We start from the raw sequence: 17,631 nt of genomic DNA, 5'->3' as shown, positions 1-17,631 counted from the left end.
TTCCTGATTTCATGGTTCTATGATGCTGTATATGAAGCATTAAAGGAAAACTGTCAGCTTGCTTCCCCCCCCTGCACTAACCAGTGGTACTGGCTGGTAGTGCGGGGACTCTGATCAGTTTGATGCTTACAGTGCCTGGATCCTCCCCGCCATTCGGCCAAAATCTTCCTTTTTCTGTATATGCTAATTAGGTGCTAACTGGCACAGGCTGGGTTACTGGCACTCTGACGCCAGCGCCGCCCGGCTCATCAATAATTCCTCCTCTCCCTCTTCTCCCCGCTCTGTAATGAAGAGGGAAAGGCGGAGGGAGGGGAGGAATATTGATGAGCCAGGCGGCAATGGCTTCAGAGTGCCAGTAACCCCGCCTGTGCCAGTTAGCACTTAAAGGGGTTATCCAGGATAACAAAAAACTTTGATATATATATATATATATATATATATATATATAAGTCAACTGGCTCCAGAAAGTTAAACAGATTTGTAAATTACTTCTATTAAAAAATCTTAATCCTTTCAGTACTTATGAGCTTCTGAAGTTAAGGTTGTTCTTTTCTGTCTAAGTGCTCTCTGATGACACGTGTCTCGGGAAACGCCCAGTTTAGAAGAGGTTTCCTATGGGGATTTGCTTCTAAACTGGGCGTTTCCCGAGACACGTGTCATCAGAGAGAACTTAGACAGAAAAGACCAACTCAACTTCAGAAGCTCAAAAGTACTGAAAGGATTAAGATTTTTTTTAATAGAATTAATTTACAAATCTGTTTAACTTTCTGGAGCCAGTCGATATATAAAAAAATTTGTTTTTTCCTGGCTAACCCCTTTAATTAGCATATACAGAAAAACGAAGATATTGGCTGAACAGCACGGCAGATCCGAGCATGGTAGGCATCAAACTGATCAGCGTCCCCTGCACTACCAGGCAGTATCGCTAGTTAGTGCGGGGGGAGCAAGCTGACCGTTTTCCTTTTTAAAGGGTTTATTTATTTTTATTTTTTTTGTGTGTGGGGGTACTGTAAAAATAAATGATACTCATCTCCCCTGATCATCATGTCTGCCATTCCAATGTCTCCTGGACCCCTCTAGTCAATGCTTTTTTTTGTGGTTCCATTGACTTGTCAATCCCACAGGAGCTGCCTTGCGTAGCCAGTCGCTGACTATGGGTGGACAACGCTGTCACCAGTGATTGGCTAAGTGGGGTAGTTATAAGCTGAGACTAGGAGCCATTGGAGCTGCTGCCCCATTGTGTTTGTCGTGTTACTGTTTCTCACGGCCCCTACTTACTGACTGTGTTTTCCATGTTGTACCAGTGCTTATGACAACCCTCTGTCCCTCCTCTTCCTCGCCAACATCAATGAGGCTGAGGACAGCAGTGCCGAGGAGAGCGATGAAGAGGATTTCTCTAGTGTGCACTTTGGGTCCAGGTATTGGCCATGTGGCATGTCAACGTGCCCAAGCGCTCACTAACTCACATGTACCCGTTGCTGTGCCTGCTCCATGCATCGCAGTTTTTGCACATGAGTGGACTTTGTCTGAATCTAACTTCTAAGAGACTGCATGCTACCCTTAGGACAGGATTTCCCAACCAGGGTGCCTCCAGCTGTTGCGAAACTATAACTCCCAGCATGCCCGGACAGCCAAAGGCTGTCCGGGCATGCTGGGAGTTGTAGTTTCGCAACAGCTGGAGGCACCCTGGTTGGGAAACACTGCCTTAGGAGATATGTTATTGCTAAAGGAAGAATTTATGGACCTGCTGTTTTGGAATTATGTGGTTTTTAGACCCTGCTGGAGATGTTGTTAGTAGAGATGAGCGAACTTATAGTAAATTCGATTCGTCACGAACTTCTCGGCTCGGCAGTTGAGGACTTATCCTGCATAAATTAGTTCAGGTTTCAGGTGCTCCGGTGGGCTGGAAAAGGTGGATTCATGTCATAGAGACATTAAAAAAATTTTTTTTTTATCGTTCACAGTCACTAGTGTTCAGACTCTTACCAATCAGTAGAACAAACCAGGAGAAGTGCCTACTTAGCGTATTCACTCCTGGTTGTGTCAGGTGACCAGGTAGGACTCGTATTGTAAGTCTATGCGGCTGTCCTTCTGTAGAGATTTTTTTTTTAGTTTGATCAGCTGGCCATATAATGTGTGTCCCTTCCATGATGTGGGGGGCAGGTTGGATGTTAATGGGTAACTGACAGTGGGTTCAACCGCACTAAACCCAATACACTGGTTTATAGTGCGGGTGAACCAGATTACAATGAGATATCACTTAGCTGGATCTGCCGTCCGGTTCTGGAGATACCTATTGTATTAATCCAGGGTTTCCCAACCAGGGTGCCTCCAGCTGTTGCAAAACTACAACTCCCTGCATGCCCGGACAGCCTTTGGCTGTCCGGGCATGCTGGGAGTTGTAGTTTTGCAACATCTGGAGGCACCCTAGTTGGAAAACAGTGTATGAACCATTGCTTAGCTGGAAATGGCTTGCTTTGCGCAATGGAGGTGGGACCCAGCATACCCACCCTACCTCCGCTCTCACTTTGGCGAATGGGTTCTATGAATATTCATGAGGTGGGCAGGCATATGGAAGCAGAGGGTATGGAGACAGGGGTGCTGGGTATACCGGGTCCCACCTCCTGGTTATTTCCAGATTAGCAATGTCGGCTAACACAACAAGTATCTCTAGAACTGGACCGCGGATCCGGCTAAGTGATACCTCATTGTATTCCGGTTCGCCTGCACTATAACCCCTGTATTGGTTTAGTGCGGTTGAACCTGCTGTCAGTTTCCCTTTTTAACCTACTTGTTCCTTTCTGTTGTCGTGGAAGTCAGTTGTCGAGTTGACAGGAGTGCAAGATTTAGAGGTGTCTGGCAGCAGCTTTCTGCATTTCTTCTTAATACGTGCTCACTCTGAGCAGAGTTTTCAGTCTGCGCATACAGTACCAATAATAAGTTCAGACAGGCAAGGTCAGTAAAAAGCATAGTTGTCATTGCAGTACATGGAGCCACTGGTGTCATTTGGATTTAAAGGGGTACTCCGCTGCCCCACCATTCAGAGCTTGGAGCGGACGGCGGGGGTTGTCATGACCACACCTCTCGTGGCATCACGCCCCTTAATGCAAGTCACTGCCACGCCCCCTCACATAGATTTGCATTGAAGGGGGCGTGGCAGTGATGTCACGACCCCCCGCCGCATGCACTCAGCCTTCAAAAAGAACACAGAGTGCAGCAGGGAGATTGTGGGGGTCCCCAGCGACTGGACCCCTCCGATCAGACATCTTATCCCCAATCCTTTGCATAGGGGATAAGATGTCTTGGGGAGGAGTATCCCTTTAAGGCAATATTATTCAGTACAAATGAGCAAACTTAGAAGCATTTCTCTTAAAGGGAATACTCAGGTAATGTGTATTGTTGCACTGTGGATAGCTGCGTGTGTGTGCGTTTGCACTGAGAGCTGTTTTTGCTTTGTGTAAAATTATCACGAAATGTGTTCAGTCTGTTTTTAGAGGGATAAATCTTATCACTACCCGGCAATTGTCTGTAAGGTGCTTTCTCCCTATTTGAGTAGTTTAAGTTGTCCTGTTCAGAATGGAGTGTTTGTTTTCCCCATTAATAATGCCCCCTGTTGTCTTAGGAAATGCATGAATACCCAAGAGTGTCTATTTGTTTACCTCATCTTATCGCTGTTCACAACTATCGGAAGCTATAGTGCAGCCACGGGGCCTCTACAGTACCCAGCATGCCCGGGCAGCCTTTGCTGTAGTGGGTATAGCTAGAAAACAAAAAAAAACATTCATTAAACTACTTGTTGATGGTTTCCAGGTATTTTATCAATCCATAGGTTTACTAGGTTTGGACGTTCACCTTTGAATGCGTACCATCTATTCCTACTTAGTGCGGTACGGAAAGTTACCAATTATTACTGGAGACAAAGTTACTTTTTGTGACACGTTCAAAATTCTTCGGTTCTTGGAGGTCTTTTCAATTCAATGGGCAACCAACAACCAATTGGTCCCACGAGGAAGGGAGGGTACTCTACAATCAGACAATTGTGCCCATGAGGCACTATAACCCTCTTATGCCCTTTACTCTTAAAGGAGTACTCCAGGATGGAAAAATTGGCCGTCAGACTGCCGGCAGTAAAAAAAATAAAATAAATAGAGGTACATACCTTCCGTCACTCCTCCGGTAACCCGCTCTGGTCTCCGCTGCGATCCTCTTCCTGGTTGCCGGTGGTCAGCGAGTTCATACTGCACTCAGCCAAGCGCCGGCCGCAGTGAAGTCCCGCCTCGGCCGGCGATGGGTATACAGCATTTGTGTATCTCCGGCTCTTCCATAGAGATGCATAGAGGGGACATGTTGGCCACCACTTTGTGCTGTGGTGAACTGTAATCGGCCGAGGTCGCTCTGTGCATGGAGAGAGCCAGTATGCCAGGCATGAGATCACGGTGGTCCCGCGGTCGGCGCGTAAATGTTCAGACACTCCTGGGGATAAGATGTTCTGTAACAGAGTTCCCCTTTAGTAGATGCTTCTCTTAAGCAATAAAAAATAGCTGACAGCAGGGATGCTTTCTATTTGAGGTACCATCTGCATTTGCTGTATTATGGACATCATGCAGCACAGAGTGCTCCTCCATGGCCTTGTTGCATGATCCTTCTGTTCACGGAGCCCTAGTAGGAAAACTTACAGACTGGGACACAGTAGTTTATTAAAGGGATACTCCGGTAGAAACCCCCTTTTTTTATCAACTGATGCCAGAAAGTTACATATTTGTAAATTACTTCTATTAAAAAATCTTAATCCTTCCAGTACTTATCAGCTGCTGTATACTAAAGAGGAAGTTCTTTTCTTTTAGGATTTCTTTTCTGTCATGACCACGGTGCTCTCTACTGACACCTCTGTCCATGTCAGCAACTGTCCAGAGCAGGAGAAAATCCCCATAGCAAACCAACCCTGCTCTGGACAGTTCCTAAAATGGACAGAGATTTCAGCAGAGAAAAAAAAAGAATTTCCTCTGTAGTATACAGCCGCTAATAAGTACTTGAAGGATTAAGAATTTTTAATATTACTAATTTACAAATGTTTAACTTTTTGGCACCAGTTGATAAAAAAAAATAATAATAATTCCACCGGTGTACCCCTTTAAATTTACTTGAGCTGTGACCCAGTTTCTTTTGATATTTAAATGCCTTTTCTTCATTGACCACATATACCAGTCTTACTCCTGGTCCTTAATATACTAGTATCTTTTATCCCTGCACTACGTTGTAAGGAGGTGACTAAACCGCTGTTTGTGTTCAGAATAATAAACCCTAACAATCCTGATAAGTCTTTTTGCGCTTACTAACTTTAAAAACAAAAATTTTAATATATTTTTTTTTGTTCTTGTGAGTAGCTAATTCTGTTAACTTTGAGCCCTTGTGCACTGGGTAATCTGGGAATAAGAGGTTGCAGATTTAAGGGAATTGTATTTTGGGATCGAGATTATATTGATATATAGTGTTTCCTTATATTGATTTTGTTTTTGCTTACCCCTGCAGCGGAACTAGTAGCACGGAGTCCTGCGGCGATCACTTCACTATAGAAGCTTGCAAAGAAACCGAGATGCTCAACTACCTCATTGAGTGCTTCGATAGAGTGGGAATAGAGGAAAGGAAGGCACCAAAGGTAAAATCTGGGAGAAGTCAATGAGATGAAATTGCTTCAGCTGGACTCTGGGAGGCTACGTTGTTCTCTGTATTTTGTATTCTACGACTATTACTGTAGTTTTCTTGAATAATGATTATATATAATAGGATATAGTAACCCCAATCACCATATTCTTCCTTGTATAGATGTGCAGTCAGCCAGATGTGAGCCAGCTCCTGAGTAACATTCGATCACAGTGTATCTGCCATGCTGCTCTGGTGTTACAGGGAGCTCTCACCCAGCCAAGGTAGGTCCTACCCAGAGCCAGAAATTGGTTTGTGTTGTAATAATGTGTTTTTTTTTTAAATTTTTTTTTTTTTTTTTTTTTTGACATCAGTACTGAAATCCTATCCCAAGGATATGCTTTCAATATAAGTGGTGTGAGTCGTACTTAGAATGACTGCACTAAAATATAGCTAGGGGTCTACAATACATTTATTTTTGGGAATAGTGGGGTCCCACTTCCCTTATAGAATCACTCTTCCCAAAGGAAAATGGCTGGCCCCAGGAAGCATTGCATAGCCCAGTCATTTCCAACCTGTGGCTCTCAAGCTCTTGCAAAACTACAGCTCCCAGCATACCCTGACAGACACAGGTTGTGAGTTGTAGTTTTGCAACAACTTAACATCCATAGGTTGTTGGAGATCATTAATCTAGCCCAGTGGTCTTCAACCTGCAGACCTCCAAATGTTGCAAAACTACAACTCCCAGCATGCCCGGACAGCCGTTGGCTGTCCGGGCATGCTGGGAGTTGTAGTTTTGCAACATCTGGAGATCACTGATCTAGCCTATAAGAATCCCTGTGCCAATTGTTTGGTCTCCCTAAGGTACCACATTGACTGACTCCCCTTATGCACATTATTTCTCTCTCAGGTCTGTACAGCAGCAGTCTCTCCTGGTGCCATATATGCTCTGTAGGAACCTGCCATTTGGCTTCATTCAAGAACTTGTAAGGACAACATATCAGGATGAAGAGGTGTTTAAACAGGTAATTTTAAGGCTAGGTTCACATTGCAATTTGCATCCGACCCATTAATGGTCCATTCAACTCTTTTTTTTTTTTTTTTCTTTTTCTTTTCTTGAGCCAATCGGACCCTCAAAGGGGTACTCCGCTGCTCAGCGTTTGGAACAAACTGTTCCAAACGCTGGAGCCGGGAGCTCGTGATGTCATAGCCCCGCCCCCTCATGACGTCATGCCCCTACCCCTCAATGCAAGTCTATGGGAGGGGGTGTGACAGCTGCCACGCCCCCTCCCATAGACTTGCATTGAGGGGGTGGGGCTATGACGTCAATAGCTCCCGACTTCAGCGTTCGGAACAGTTTGTTCCAAACGCTGAGCAGCGGAGTACCTCTTTAAATGGGTCGGATGCAAACTGCTACTGTCTGGTCGTGACTTCTTCCATTCACTTGCATTGGACCCGTTGGTGATCCGGTAATTTCACAGGAATTTAGAGAAGAAAAAAAAGGGCATGCACAGTTTTATTTTTTTGCTTTTTTTTTTTTTCTAAACTTGATGGAACTGCCAACGAAGCTCCACCTAATAAAGCCCAACGGCAGTGTGAACAAGGCCTTAGTCACAAATGCTTTACTGCTCGTTGTGCTGGTCAGGCTTCCCTTATAAGATACTAGTGACATTCTTTACATGGCCGGCACTGGTTAAACTGTTATAAACAAAATCTAACAAATTCTTACCAGCGATCCATGTATTTTCTCTTTTTTATATACAGATATTTATTCCTATTCTGCAAGGATTGGCTCTGGCAGCTAAAGATTGTTCTCTGGATAGTGACAACTTCAAATATCCTCTAATGGTAAGAAGACTGCAGCAGCCACTAAGGACCGTATCACAATACACAGAATTATAAATGATATAACAAATAAAAAATTGTCTTTTTTATAGTGAATATTCACATTCAATAGTAATGGTCCTGCATATCACTACATGTTGCAGAGATCATGTTTATTTAGGTTAGTAGTCTACAAACTGGCCCTCCAAATGTTGCAAAACAACAACTTCCAACATGTCCGGACAGCCAACGGCTGTCCGAGTATGCTGGGAGTTGTGGTTTTGCAACATCTGGAGGGCCCCACTTTAGAGACCACTGATTTTTAGATGGTGGTTTTCTCAGTAGTTCTTCTGCAGTTGCAGTATTGGTGTTAAATAAAATAAAATTTGTGTTTTTATTTTATTGAAATAACCACAACCAAAATCGTGCGTTACTACTTGTGTTACTTGATAAAAGTGCAGAAATCTGTTGAATCTTGAGAACTACATTCGAATGTATTTGAGGAAAAAAAGGGAGACCGCAAATAAATAGCAATGCGAAACCTTACTTAAATTTTTGTGGCTCTACGCATCTGCCTTTTTTCATAAAATAAGCAATCAGTATAATGGCAAAGTAGTAACATCTTTATAGTGATTTTACTATTATAAATCTCTACATCCAGAACTAATCCTGTCCCTCAGATCCGAAAATGTTTTTCTAATTTAAATACTTAGAAAATGCCCCCAAAAATACAAGAAAACTTAATCCTATTTTCGATCATTATTTTTTTCATAATGCTATAAGAGCTATTGCAACTACAATAAAAAAAATATATAAAGAAATCCTCTATTTGTCTATTCACACATACAGTATACTGTGCATATTTGATGCACAGGATTTGATACTTCAGATTTGAAGCTGTGTTCAGTTTACATTGTAGTCTGCAGCATAAAATCTGCAACTTCAAATCCTGCTCATCAAAAATGCGCTGGAAACTGTACTTGTGACTAGACCCCATGTGTCCTAGAAGATGAGCCGTAGCCCCCCTTTCCTCTTCCTCACTTTGCTATGTGTGGCTGTAATACAACTGGCTACAACAGAAGCCTCCCCACCTCTGCATTCTTTACCGCAGGAAAGAAAAAACAGCATCTGTTCTGTATTTAAAGAAGTAGCTCAGTATGGTGCTCTGTACGAGCGGTGGAAGTGGGCAGGGCCCGGCAGGCGCAACGTCATCTGATGCCTGGCCGGGGCTTGCTTCCGCCCTTCCTGTATGCGGCGCTCCCTCTCGCTGGCTAAGTACAGGGGAGGGACGGCAGCTTCTGTGTCTCCTCCTCTCTATTTGGCTTTACATGTGCAATGCAGAGAGGATGAAGGGAATAGAAGCACAGAAAATGTGGGGGTTCTGTCTCCCAAGTATTACTGTGTAAATAAGTCAGGATGCCAATGGATACACAGGATTCTTTTATTTTATTCGTACGTAAAAGGTAATTATAGGCGGCCAATACACAGGAACCCACGAGCAGGACACCGCAAAATTATTTTTGTGGACCTGAGGAAGGTGTGATAACATGCTGAAACGCGTTGTCCAGTTGTACCTTTTACGTACGAATAAAATAAAAGTATCCTGTGTATCCATTGCATCCTGACTTATTTACACAGTAGCGCTTGGGAGACAGAACCCCCGCATTTTCTGTGCTTCTATTCCCTTCATTTTCTTTTCCGTGAACCCTTCTTGGGGACAACGGACAAGGGGGCACCAAGCAGCAAGCTGTAACAGCCCACCACATACCATGACAGAGTCGTGCCTTACTCATCACACAACTCCTGGAGATCAGTGCCACCGCACGGGGGGTTGGTGGGGTTTTTTCGGCGCAAATCGCGAGTGAATTTACACTTTCGATTTGTGCCGATTCCGGGTCATATGGGTCTATGGTGACCCGGAATAGAAGGGGGATCGCAGTTGTCCATGATACCCAGGATCCCCCTGTAGAGATAGGAGTGAGGTGGCAGGGGTGCCACCCCTCCTATCCCTGCTATTGGTGGTCTAGACGCGACCACCAATAGCAGATCGCTGGCGGGGGGCTTTACTTTCAGTTTCCCCGTTCTGCCCACCCACAATAGGCGGGGCAGGACGGGGAAACCGTCGGGCACCGAAGTCCACTCACCCATCGGCGACGGCAGCGGGCGACTATCGGCGGCGGCAGGGGGTGACGATCGGCGGAAGAAGAGGACGACGACACAGCTCCCTGGATCCTACGGAAGCCGGTGAGTTACTTAGCAACATCTGGAGGGCTACAGTCTGAGACCACTATAGTGGTCTCTAAACTGTAACCCTCCAGATGTTGCAAAACTACAACTCCCAGCATGCCCAGAGAGCTTTTAAGGCATGCTGGGATTTGCAGTTTTGCAACAGCTGGAGGTCTACAGTTTGAGACCACTGCACAGTGATCTCTATACTGTGCACCTCCAGATCTTGCAAAACTACAACTGATAGCATGCCCACACAGCAGTTTGCTGTCCGGGCATGCTGGGATTTGTAGTTTTGCAACATCTGGAGGTCCACAGTTTGGAGACCACTGTGCAGTGGTCTCTAAACTATAGCTCTCCAGATGTTGCAAAACTGCAAATACCAGCATGCCTAAACAGCAAACAGCTGTCTCTGCATGCTGGGAGTTGTAGTTGCGTACCTCCAGCTGTTGCATAACTACATCTCCCAGCATGCCCTTCGGTGATCAGTACATGCAGGGAGTTGAAGTTTTGCAACAGCTGGAGGCATACTGGTTGGAAAATACTGAGTTAGGTAACTGAAGATTTTCCAACCAGTGTGCCTCCAGCTGTTGTAAAAGTAAAACTCCCAGCATGCGCGGTCTGTCAGTACATGCTGGGAGTTGTAGTTTTAAAACAGCTGGAGGCGCTGAGTTACAGGGTACATTCACACAGGCAGTCTTAGTTAGTTTTCTGCTTCAAGTTTGGGCTGCAGCAAATATGTTGCCGCAGCACAAACTCCTAGCAATAAACTCACTGTAAACGCCCGCCAGTGTGAACGTACCCTAAAAACACTACACTACACTAACACATAATAAAGAGTAAAACCCTACATATACACCCCCTTACACTGTGTCGTCCCCCCCCCCCCCCCAATAAAAATGAAAATCGTATTGTATGGCAGTGTTTCCAAAACGGTGCCTCCAGCTGTTGCAAAATAACTCCCAGCATTTCCGGACAGCCACTGACTGTCCAGGCATACTGGGAGTTTAGCAACAGCTGGAGGCACCCTGTTTGGGAATCACTGGTGTAAAATCCCCCTATGTCCACCCCTATGAAGTCCTCAAATGCGCATGGCGCTCTCTCACTTCGGAGCCCTGTCGTATTTCAAGGAAACAGTTTAGGGCCATATATGGGGTATTTCCATACTCGGGAGAAATTGCACTACAAATTTGGGGGGCTTTTTATCCTTTTACCCCATTATGAAAAGGAAAAGTTGGGGTCTATACCAGCCTGTTGGTATAATTTTTATTTTATTTTTTACACTAACATGCTGGTGTTGCCCCATACTTTTCATTTTCTGTAGAAACTGCTTTGTTTTTGGGGTGCCTTACTAATTGATTGAGGACAACTGAATCTTTATAGGGGTTTATTATAAGCTATTACATATACACATAATTACAAAGGGGAATTCTAACTAAGGGATAGGGGTGCAAGGAAGGGGGGAAGGGGGTAGGAAGTGCTCTATCTATCTCATCATCCTATAAGTAACCCGGATATAGCAGTCATCCACACACATAACCCATACATTGCCCATCCCAAGACATCTCCATGGCCAATCAGAACAGTTAGTTTATTTGCATTGCAATCAGTTCTTGTCCTTTTGATGTCTTCTTGAGTGGGGGATCCTCTTTGTTTCATATTATGTTGACAAATGTCCTTCCAAGTTTCCTTGAGAACGTCCCCTTGGTGGGCTGACAGGATGATTTGCAGTCCATTGTATCCCACACCGCAGGGGCTGGTTTTATGGCTTCTTAATTGGAGATAACAGGAACTGTAGCTCACCTCCATTCTTATCACTCAGGTGCCAGGCTTATTGTATGGCTTTGAACAGGATAAAAGCAAATGATTGTATAATCAGCTGTTTGCATCAACCACCATTCCTGGAGCCAGTCCTGCAGACACCCTACACCCATTCCATCCATGACATTCCACTGCATTCCATTATATTTGAGTCCATAATAAAAACATATCAAAATTATATTAGTGTGGTCAATGTTGGCTCCAACATTTTCACAAGCAGTAAAAGCAAAAAAAAGACCTCCAAATTTGTAACGCAATTTCTCCTGAGTACGGAAATACCCCAGATATATCTGCGGACGCACAACAAGGCTCAGGAGTGAGAGCGCACCATGTACATTTGAGGCCTAAATTGGGGATTTGCACAGGGGTGGCTGATTTTACAGCGGTTCTGACATAAACGCAAAAAAAAACAAAAAACCCACATGTGACCCCATTTTGGAAACTACACCCCTCACGGAATGTAATAAGGGGTACAGTGAGCATTTACGCCCCACAGGTGTCTGACAGATTTTTGGAACAGTGGTCCGTGAAAATTAAAAATGTAATTTTCCATTTGCACAGCCCACTGTTCCAAAGATCTGTCAAACGCCAGTGGGGGGTGTAAATGCTCACTGCACCATTTATTAAATTCTGTTAGGGGTGTAGTTTCCAAAATAGGGTCACATGTGGGGGGTCCACTGTTCTGGCACCATGGGGGGCTTTGTAAATGCACATGGCCCCTGACTACCATTCCAAACAAATTCTCTTTCCAAAAGCTCAATGGCGCTCCTCCTCTTCTGAGCATTGTAGTTCGCCCGTAGTGCACTTCAGGCCAACTTATGGGGTACCTCCATACTCAGAAGAGATGGGGTTACACATTTTGGGGGGTATTTTCTGCTATTAACCCTTGCAAAAATGTGAAATTTGGGTGGAAACACATTTTAGTGAAGAAAATTTTTTTTTTTTTACATATGCAAAAGTTGTGAAACACCTGTGGAGTATTAAGGCTCACTTTATTCTTTGTTATGTTCCTCAAGGGGTCTAGTTTCCAAAATGGTATGCCATGTGGGGATTTTTTGCTGTTCTGGCACCATAGGGGCTTCCTAAATGTAACATGCCCCCCAAAAACCATTTCAGAAAAACGTACTCTCCAAAATCCCCTTGTCTCTCCTTCCCTTCTGAGCCCTCTACTGCGCTTGCCGAACACTTTACATAGACATATGAGGTATGTGCTTACTCGAGAGAAATTGGGCTACAAAAACAAGTATACATTTTCTCCTTTTACCCCTTGTAAAAATTCAAAAATTGGGTTTACAAGAACATGCGAGTGTAAAAAATTAAGATTGTGAATTTTCTCCTTCACTTTGCTGCTATTCCTTTGAAACACCTAAAGGGTTAAAATGCTGACTGTCATTTTGAATACTTTGGGGGTGCAGTTTTTATAATGGGGTCATTTGTGGGGTATTTCTAATATGAAGACCCTTCAAATCCACTTCAAACCTGAACTGGTCCCTGAAAAATAGTGAGTTTGAAAATTTGGTGAAAAATTGGAAAATTGCTGCTGAACTTTGAAGCCCTCTGGTGTCTTCCAAAAGTAAAAACTCATAAATTTTATGATGCAAACATAGAGTAGACATATTGGAAATGTGAATTAAAAAAATTTTTTTTGGGGAATATCCATTTTCCTTACAAGCAGAGAGAGAGAGCTTCAAAGTTAGAAAAATGCAAAATTTTCACATTTTTCATCAAATTTTTGGAGTTTTCACCAAGAAAAGATGCAAGTTACCACAAAATGTTACCACTATGTTAAAGTAGAAAATGTCACAAAAAAAACAATCTCTGAATCAGAATGATAACTAAAAGCATTCCAGAGTTATTAATTTTTAAAGTGGCAGTGGTCAGATGTGCAAAAAACGCTCTGGTCCTAAGGTGTAAAATGGACTGGTCCTTAAGGGGTTAAACCATCAAATATCTAATTTACTACGCCAGAGAGCGCCCTCCCGCATTTTTCTTCATTTTTTTCCCTCCTTCTCTAATACATAGAGGAGGAACGTCTGAGGACAGAGCTGCCGTGCCCTGAAGGGATGCGCGCACAGCGCTCGCTCCTGCCTGTCTCATTTGACAAGCGGGGAGCTGCGCTTAGTATGCAATTTCGAACTCAGCAGCCAGGCCGGCGTGAGTCCGAAATCACTGAAACAGGGACTCCTAGGGAGACCCCTAGTGGCCAGAGTTTCAAAACGAAATTAGACAAGAAAGGGATCTATGATCTATGATCTATATAGATAAGCTATAAAATATTTTTTTTACATTTTGATGAGGTACTCTTTAAAGGAAAACTGTCAGATATTTTCTCCCGCACTATCCACAGTACTGATGGATAGTGCAGGAGACGCTGATTAAAACGTGCCCTACCTTACCCGGATTCGCCCGCAATTGTAGTTTTATTCTATGTGTATATCTTGCTGTAACTGGCAGGCGCGGGGCTTCTGCAGGTTAACTGGCACTGACGTCAGCGCCGCTTATGAATATTCATCCCCCCCTCCCTCCAGTTAGGAGCGGCGAAGAGAGGGAGAACTGGAGGGAGGGGGGATGAATATTCATAAGCGGCGCTGACGTCAGTGCCAGTTAACCTGCAAAAGCCCCGCCCGTGCCAGTAACAGCAAGATTTACACATAGAATAAAACTACAATTGCGGGCGAACGGCTGGGTGGATCCGGGTAAGGTAGGGCTCTTTTTAATCAGCGTCTCCCGCACTATCCACCAGTACCTGTGGATAGTGCGGAAGAAAATATCTGACAGTTTTCCTTTAAAACATCCCCGCTTTGTACGAGGAGCTATTACTAGGAATATTTTATGATAAATACTGGAGCTAGATTGTGGTCTTTGGTGTTCAGTGATGTATTCACTTGTCTTCTCTTCAGGCTTTAGGTGAGCTGTGTGAGATTAAATTTGGAAAGACTCACCCTGTCTGCTGCTTGGTAAGTGATTTCTGGAATATGAATTCCACACTTTTTTTCTTTTAGTATTGTTATTTTTGTTGTCCTTTTAGAATTTATAATGGGCGTCAAAGTGAGAAAAGTGGAAATGTTAGTCAATGTCTCTGAGATAACCTATTACACTCATTTACATTGTAGATGGCATCACTGCCCCTTTGGTTACCCAAGTCTCTGAGTCCTGCCACTGGCCGGGAGCTGCAGCGCCTTTCTTACCTTGGTTCTTTCTTCAGCCTCTCGGTCTTTGCTGAGGATGATGTAAGTTTCTTTTGAGTTCATATTCAGAGTTCTCTCAATTTTCCCCTAAAATGTTTGTTCATGTTCCATGATTTTTAACCTCTACAGAATAAAGTGGTTGAGAAATACTTTTCTGGTCCTACAATTACTCTGGAAAACACACGAGTGGTCAGTCAGTCACTTCAGCATTACCTAGAATCGGCGCGGGTGAGTATTGTACTGTGGACTGTGGATGCTGATGTCCACGGGCACCCCTAAAGGGGCTATCCAGGGTTCGACAAATAGAGCTCATGTCTTCAAAAAAAATCGGCACCACACCCGTCCTTCGGTTGTGTGTTTGATTGCAGCTCCATTTTATTAAAGGGGTACTCCGGTGAAAACCTTTTTTCTTATAAATCAACTGGTGGCAGAAAGTTAAACCTATTTGTAAATTACTTCTATTAAAAAATCTTAATTCTTCCTGTACTTATTAGCTGCTGAATACTACAGAGGAAATTCTTTTCTTTTTGGAATTCTCTCTGATGACATCACGAGCACAGTGCTCTCAGCTGACATTATAATAATAATTCTTTATTTATTGTTGTCCTTAGTGGGACTTGAAACCAAGGCCCCAGCACTGCAAGGCAGCAGTGCTAACCACTGAGCCACCATGCTGCCCTTAGCATACATCTGCTATGTATGGTTGCTAAAATGGACAGAGATGTCAGCAGAGAGCACTGTGCTCGTGATGTCATCAGTGTTCCAAAAAGAAAGGAATTTCCTCTGTAGCATTCAGCAGCTAATAAGTACTGGAAGGATTAAGATTTTTTAATAGAAGTAATTTACAAATATGTTTAACTTTCTGACACCAGTTGATTTAAAAGAAAAAAAGTTTTCACCGGAGTACCCCTTTAAAGTTGTATGTCCACACACAACCAAAAAACAGGTATGGTGCTATTTTTGTAAGAAATAAGCTCAGTTTTTCTATTCCTGACTATTTCTTTGCAAGATATATCTCTGTTATCATGGAGCAGTGTTTCCCAACCAGTGTGCCCCCAGCTGTCGCAAAACTACAACTCCCAGCATGCCCGGACAGCCAAAGGCTGTCTGGGCATGCAGGGAGTTGTAGTTTTACTACAGCTAGAGGCACACTAGTATCTGCTGTAGGCGTCTCGTAGTATTACATGGCAACCGTTTATATACAGGAGACATCTATATAATACCTAGCTAGGCCAGGTCCGTCACAGAGACGACGTTGGGAGATGTTGCCTTTGTACCGGAGCAGAGAGCCGATAAAGTACTGTTCACACGTTCAGGTTTTTAATTGCAGTTATTTAATACGTAACCAGGAATGGATCTGAAGAGTCGTCGTCTCAACCTTTCTTATAATTGTCCTCCATTCATGATCTTGTTCTTTGATTGATAATTGCAATTAAACACCTGAACATGTGAACACAGCTTTAGGCTGCATTCACATCTTGTTTTTGCAATACGGTTCCCGTATTTATGTAAAAAAAAAACTTATGTCTCAAAACCGGATCGAACTGTGTACAACCTTATATACCTCTGTACGGTTTTAAACCTGTATACGGTTTGAAAACGGATGTCCGGTTGCATACGGTTTAATACGTTTTTTGAAGAAGAAAAAATCTGATGCGGTTTAATGTTTGTCCTTAATTAAATAAAGTTCTTCTTGTTCTATTTGTGGGAAGAACTTTCGGCATGCACTGCGCATGTGCAAACTGCCAAACCGGATGGAACCATACGCACATACAATTCTGTACGGTTCCTATTGAGTACCATTTTTTTAAAAAAGTATATGAGTTGTATCCGGTTTTTCACCCTATCCTTCATAGGGGATGCAATGCCTGATTGCGGGGGTCCCGCTGCTGGGGACCCCCTTGATCTTGCACGCAGCACCCTGTTATAATCAGTCCCCGGAGCACGTTCGCTCCGGGTCTGATTACTGGCGATCACGGGGGCCGGAGCATTTTGACATCATGGCCCCGCCCTAGTGTGATGTCACGGAGCTGTCACGCCCCCTCCCATAGGCTTGCATTGAGGGGGCGGAACGTGACGTCATAATGCTCCGTCCCCGTGATCGCCAGTAATCAGACCCGGAGCGAACACGCTCCGGGGACTGATTCTAACGGGGTGCTGCGTGCAAGATCACGGGGGTCCCAAGCGGTGGGACCCCGCGATCAGGTATCTTATCTCCTATCCTTTGGATAGGGGATAAGATGTCTTAGCGCCGGAGTACCCCTTTAATACCGGATATGAAGATTAGATGGGAGAATAATATTGCACTGTAAAGTAGGTGTCTGTTAACTGGTTTTATCATTTTAACACATGAGGGCGCCCTTCCACTGTCATAAAATTGTTTTGATAGCCCGTGTTAGTGAAGCAAGATTTTAATATGGCTTTTTTTGTTTTTATATTCTAGCAAGAGTTATTCAAGATTCTGCACAGTATTTTGCTAAATGGTGAAACAAGGGAATCTGCCTTGAATTACATGGCTGCCATAGTCAATGGCAATATGAAAAAGGCGCAGATGCAGGTACAGTTCTCTCCACAATTCCTTTCCTTGTAGAATGGAGCAGTGTTTATAGTTCTGATTTCTTGTGCCCCACAGACAGATGACAGGCTGGTGTCTACAGACGGGTTCATGCTGAACTTCCTATGGGTGCTGCAGCAACTCAGCACCAAGATCAAGCTGGAAACTGTGGACCCCATGTATATTTTCCATCCAAAATGCAGGATAGCACTGCCCAGTGATGAGACCCGTATCAAAGCCTCAATGGAGGAGGTCACCAGCTGGATGGCAGAGCTTAGTAAGTATCCTATCCTGGTTATTTGTGTTTTGTTTTTTTTTTAGTTTGTTTTTTTCTCTTCCCCCTTTCATACATAACGTGATCTCTTGTAGTTTTTTAAA

The 17,631-nt window shown here is 43.8% G+C and overlaps 1 protein-coding gene across 4 annotated transcripts in view; it reads left to right on the top strand.

Annotated features, from left to right (window-relative positions):
- Nucleotides 1-17,631, top strand: part of UBE4B (ubiquitination factor E4B) — a 91,406-nt gene that overhangs the window by 62,074 nt on the left and 11,701 nt on the right. For 3 of the 4 annotated variants that reach the window (XM_056543528.1, XM_056543527.1, XM_056543526.1), the window contains exons 7-15: nt 5,530-5,656; nt 5,824-5,924; nt 6,551-6,665; nt 7,405-7,488; nt 14,412-14,468; nt 14,625-14,741; nt 14,829-14,927; nt 17,143-17,256; nt 17,332-17,530. In XM_056543528.1, the coding sequence (XP_056399503.1) occupies nt 5,530-5,656; nt 5,824-5,924; nt 6,551-6,665; nt 7,405-7,488; nt 14,412-14,468; nt 14,625-14,741; nt 14,829-14,927; nt 17,143-17,256; nt 17,332-17,530 (1,013 nt within the window). Of the gene's footprint in view, nt 1-1,304; nt 1,419-5,529; nt 5,657-5,823; nt 5,925-6,550; nt 6,666-7,404; nt 7,489-14,411; nt 14,469-14,624; nt 14,742-14,828; nt 14,928-17,142; nt 17,257-17,331; nt 17,531-17,631 lie in introns of all 4 variants that reach the window. The other variant, XM_056543529.1, reaches the window with a different exon arrangement.

This window comes from Hyla sarda, chromosome 10 (genome assembly GCF_029499605.1).
Source record: "Hyla sarda isolate aHylSar1 chromosome 10, aHylSar1.hap1, whole genome shotgun sequence".
Classification (NCBI taxonomy): domain Eukaryota; kingdom Metazoa; phylum Chordata; class Amphibia; order Anura; family Hylidae; genus Hyla; species Hyla sarda.
Note: the sequence above shows the minus strand (reverse complement) of the source record. Positions and strands in the feature narration are given on the sequence as shown.